Genomic DNA, 5337 nt, shown 5'->3' with positions numbered 1-5337 from the left:
CCTCATTTGGTGGTTTATGATGATTTCGAGAATTTTAATGAAATTGATGATTTGAATTTGATTGAAGGATCCTTTGTTGAGAGTTATTTTATCTCTTGTTATGTGAGTGAAGTTTCTTGTGAAGTCATTATTCATACTCCTTCCTCTCATACCTCTTTCCGAATCAAGAAACTCGACATTTATCCTTCATTTACCATCTCTCTTCCTTATTTTCTCCGAACCCCACTACTTGAGGATTCTCACCCCTCCATTCATCTCCAAATGCCACATTCAAACAATATTGAGGAAATAGGTGTAATTGCCACCCAAAAAGAGTTTGTTGAGGAGCATGAGCCTTCTCACTAGTAGAAAAAACCCCTGTTGCAGCCCCCTTGTTGCAGCGTACATGTATTAATACGCTTCAACAAGCAGTTGGTCAACGCGGGTCAAACCCTTTAAAGGGTTGTTGCAGCGTACAAATTAATTGTTCCCTGCAAAAACGTTTGTTGCAGCGTACGTTGTAAAAGCCCCCTGCAATAGCCCGTTACTGTTGCAGCGTACGTCCTAAAGCCCCCTGCAATAACACATTGTAAAAGTCTTTCGCTACAACCCAACCAGGTTTAGTTCAATTTAGACCAAATTAATTAAAAAAACTCTAGATCTAAAATTTCATACTCCCACCTCTCAACTCCCTTCTTCTTCCCTCAGCTTTACTGCGTCGCAATCAATGTAACTTCCTCGTCGGTGGTTCTCGCCTCCTCGCCAGTCGCCGGTGGGTCCTCTTTTCTCGCCTCCTCGTCAGTCGCCCTAGAGCTGAACTTAGAATTCTTTCAATCTGAAAATTTTCAAAGCTTGCTCAAATTGACCTTCCCCCTTCTTCTTCTTCTTCCCTCAGATCTCCTCTACGGACCGGCAAACACCACACTCAGTGGCGGACGTGAGGGCATACCCAGACGACCACGCACACTTCTTTTTCTCTCTCCTCTCACCTATACCGGAAAATAAAACCTTAGAAGTCATGGGGATGTTCCCGTGTTTCAATTGCTCAATATTCTGACAAATTCGTTCCAAAGTTATGAGGTCAAGGAGGTTTCAGAAGATTGGAGTTGGGGTTCCCATCTGCTGCAAAAGAAATGCATTGATTGATTTTGAGGAAAGAACAAGCGCAAATGAGGTATAATCTTGTTTGATTTGTTAAATTTATGCAATTATTGAAAACTTTGTTGGATTTTTTGTTTAAATATTATGGTAAATGTGGTTTGTAATAAATTTAATTAGTTGATTTACTTATGCATATGGTTCATGTAGTTAATTTCTTTGTTTAATTGATTGATGAATCTGAATTTGAGTTTGAATATTCAGATTGTTGATGTGGCTTCTATTTTGGGGTTGGACCGTGATATTTCTGATCATGCTTTCCAGTTGTTTAGGGATTGTTCTTCTGCTACTTGTTTGAGGAATCGTAGTGTTGAAGCTCTTGCTACTGCTTGCCTCGTTCAGGCTATTCGTGAGGCCCAGGAGCCCCGTACCCTTCAGGTTTATCTCTTGTCCCTGATAACTGGAATTTTGTTTTAATTTACCTGAGGAGTCGTCAGTATTACACTGATTATTATAAGGGGCTCATTGGAGAAATATGTTATGTTACATTCTGAGTTCAGTTCTTCAATTAATGTGATATGTTGGGGGTTGGTTGGGACTTGGAAGTGTTTGTCTTGGTATAAAACTATAGTGAACATTTTGCAATTGCCTTTTCTGTTCTTGGTCTCCATTAATTAAGTTCTGAAAGACGATCCATTTATGAATTTCTGATTGCGGTTGTCTTTGCGAAATTGCACATGTTATCCATATTTATTTTCCTAATCAACTTCACACCTCTCCCTGTGAAACTAGTAATGAAAATGGAAATCCTACGAGTTCTAAAACTGAATACGATACGCTGACTTTTTTCTTAACAGTATGTTGTTCCTTTTGGGGTTCTTGTTCTGCTTAGATTGTGTCCCGAATGCTAAGCCATTTGCAAATTGCGCTTTTTTCTCATCCGTAACCACCTTTGCTTCATCTTTATGCCTAAACTACTAGTGCAAATTGCAAAATTAAACAATTTCCGAGTTTGAACTCTTTGAAAACTGAAAATGCTCATTGTATTTGCTAGTAATTGAGTGGGAATTGGTTTAAGATAAGTTGCATATGCGATAGAAAAGAACACTTGATTTTAAGGACATCTGTAAATGGGTATCTTATTTCATGTAACAGGAAATCTCAATAGCGGCGAACCTCCCTCAGAAAGAGATTGGAAAGTATATCAAGATCCTGGGTGAAGCTCTACAACTCAGTCAACCAATTAATAGCAATTCTATAGCTGTACATATGCCTAGATTTTGCAACCTTCTCCAGCTTAATAAATCCGCTCAGGTACTTGAAAACTCCTGCTAATATTTGCTAATACGCATCGGTGGCTGATATAATATGTATACTTTTGGAAACTGGTAGGCATTTCACCCAGCTGATATGCTAATAAGAGTAAATTATGAAGAATCATAAAAATTCTGAGATACCATCTTTACATTGTAATATTTGCTCCTTTCCTGCTTTTGCTTCTTATAATTGAAGGATTTTCAACATTGATCTTGCTAGTTCAATGGACTTGAGTAACACATTTCATTATTTCAATATTTAATGCTGTTAAATCATCTGTTGGCTCATGGCTGTTGCATTATAATCAGAAATGGGGAAAGCTTGTTGCTTGTCAAAATTGCCTTGAATTGTGCTCCTCTGTTGCATTTTCGTCATTTATTTGGTGGCTATGTGATTGAGCACCATCACATTATTAAGTTTTCATTCCAGAGAAATTTATTTCCCTAGTTTTGACTCATTTCTACATCATATGACTTACTAGTTTGTTATGGAGTAGGAACTTGCAACTCACATTGGAGAAGTTGTGATGAACAAATGTTTCTGTACGCGTAGGAACCCTATAAGTATATCAGCTGCTGCTATTTATCTGGCCTGTCAACTAGAAGATAGACGCAAGACGCAGGCAGAAATTTGTAAGGTAACAGGTCTCACTGAGGTCACACTCAGAAAAGTCTATAAAGAGCTGCTTGAAAACTGGGATGATCTTCTACCGTCTAATTATACTCCAGTTGTCCCTCCTGAAAAGGCATTCCCAACTACTACTATAGCATCCGGCCGTTTTGTAACCCCTAGAGCCGAACCACCAGAAATTCCTACTTTAGACCGGGAGAGCAAGCAGCCCAAAACGAATCAGATTTCCGAGACAACTCACGTGGACAGGGTCAAGGGAGAGAATGACAGCAATACCCCCAGTACAAAAAAGGTATCCTCGTTATAGGACTCATTTTATTCTCATTGAGTCGTTATAGGTCGTATTTACTTTTAACTAAAGAACCTAAGGACTATTTGATTCTTATTACATGATTAATATGCATAGCTTTAACTTTCTAAAACTCATTTGAATCTATTTATGCACATTTAAGGCTCATTGGATCGTTATAGGTCATATTTAGAGCTAAAACGACATTTTCGCTCCCAACTTTGAACTAAAGATCCTAAGGACTCATTTTATTCTTATTACATGATTAATGTGCATAGTTTTAACATTCTAGAACTCATTCCAATCCATTTATGCATATTTAAGGCTCATTGTGTCGTTATAGGTCATATTTAGGCTAAAGTGCCATTTTCGCTCCCAACTTTGAACTTAAGAACCTAATGACTCATTTTAAACTTATTATATGATTAATATGCTTAGTTTTAAGTTTCTAAGACTTATTCTAATCTATTTATGCACATTTAATGCTTGTTTGATAGTTATAGGTCATATTTAGGCTAAAATGAGGCATTTTCGCTCCTAACTTTAAAATAAAGAACCTAAGCACTCATTTTAAACTTAATACATGTTTAATATGCATAATTTTAACTTTATAAGACTCGTTCCAATCTATTTATGCACCTTTAAGGCTCATTAGGTCGTTGTAGGTCATATTTAGGCTAAAATGACATTTTCGCTCCCAACTATGAACTAAAGAACCTAAGGACTCATTTTAAACCTACTAAATGTTTTATATTCTAGTTTTATCTTTCTAGGACTCATTCCAATCCATTTATGCCCATTTAAGGCTCATTGTGTCGTTTTAGGTCATATTTAGGCTAAAATGACATTTTCGCTCCCAACTTTGAACTTAAGAACCTAAGGACTCATTTTTAAATTATTATATGATTAATAAGCTTAGTTTTGAGTTTCTAGGACTTATTCTAATCTACTTACCCATTTAATGATTGTTTGATCGTTATAGGTCACATCTAGGCTAAAATAAGGCATTTTCGCTCCCAACTTTAAAATAAAGAACCTAAGGACTCATTTAAAACTTATTACATGTTTAATATGCATAATTTTAACGATCTAAGACTCGTTCCAATCTATTTATGCACCTATAGGCTCATTGGGTCGTTATAGGTCATATTTAGGCTAAAATGACATTTTCGCTCCCAACTTTGAACTAAAGAACCTAAGGACTCATTTTAGACTATTAGGACATTGTCATTAGTTTCTTGAATGTTAAAATGTGATTTAATTTGTATTTAATCTAATGTTTAATTTAAATTTCTGTTTTTGTAAAGGTCTACACTCCGAGGATTGCGCCTTATGCGAGGAATTTGATGTGGTTCGTGAGCAATGGGCTAAGTTTTTTACCAGCAAGTATTTATTATTGGCTTTAGCGCGCTTGATCGAGTTGGTTTAGTTGTTATAGAATAAATTTTATATTAAAATGTATGTTTATGTTGAAATTGGAACATATATTTAAATGTAATATGTGCAGTTTGGTTTTGGGATATATAGTATACAAAACTCCAGTTGCGTTATTCTATTATTGTTTTGACAGGTTTCTATATTTGGTGCAAGGCACTCTAGGTATCCCTAAACAAAATTAGAATTTTCCCGCCAAAAGTGCTTTGTTGCAGCGTACATATATATTGTACGCTGCAACAAGGGAAAAAAAATTCGCAAAATTTCAGACTTGTTGCAGCGTACAAATAAATGTACGCTGCAAAAAGTTGAGTCTTTTGCAGCGTACATATATATGTACGCTGCAACAAGTCCAAATTTTTGCCAATTTTTTGGCACTTGTTGCAGCGTACATACATATGTACACTGCAAAAAACCCCTTTTAGCAGCGAACATTGTACGCTGCAACAAGTTCAGACTTGTTGCAGGCCCCCCAGTTGCAGCATACGATGTACGCTGCAACAGGGGTCTAAAAGCCCGCTGCAATAAGGGTTTTTTCTACTAGTGTCTCTTTTGTACTTTCTCTCTCACCTTTTGATTCTTCTTCTTAT

General features: G+C 36.6%; 1 protein-coding gene across 4 annotated transcripts; it reads left to right on the top strand.

Moving 5' to 3' along the window:
• The first annotated feature begins 345 nt into the window (after positions 1 to 345).
• Positions 346 to 4809, top strand: LOC110779353 (plant-specific TFIIB-related protein 1-like). 4 transcript variants are annotated; one of them, XM_056843922.1, is made up of 6 exons: positions 346 to 751; positions 875 to 1153; positions 1342 to 1515; positions 2233 to 2391; positions 2891 to 3316; positions 4621 to 4809. In XM_056843922.1, exons 2-6 carry the CDS (start codon positions 1055 to 1057, stop codon positions 4717 to 4719), a joined length of 957 nt encoding a protein of 318 aa, XP_056699900.1. In that variant the 5' UTR covers positions 346 to 751; positions 875 to 1054; the 3' UTR covers positions 4720 to 4809. The 4 variants fall into 4 exon arrangements, with proteins under 4 accessions (XP_056699900.1, XP_056699899.1, XP_056699901.1 ...); XM_056843921.1 differs by having other exon boundaries at positions 346 to 1153; XM_056843923.1 differs by having other exon boundaries at positions 346 to 1153; positions 1402 to 1515; positions 4621 to 4807.
• The last annotated feature ends 528 nt before the right edge of the window (positions 4810 to 5337 follow it).

Source organism: Spinacia oleracea, chromosome 4 (assembly GCF_020520425.1).
Source record: "Spinacia oleracea cultivar Varoflay chromosome 4, BTI_SOV_V1, whole genome shotgun sequence".
NCBI lineage: Eukaryota > Viridiplantae > Streptophyta > Magnoliopsida > Caryophyllales > Amaranthaceae > Spinacia > Spinacia oleracea.
Note: the sequence above shows the minus strand (reverse complement) of the source record. Positions and strands in the feature narration are given on the sequence as shown.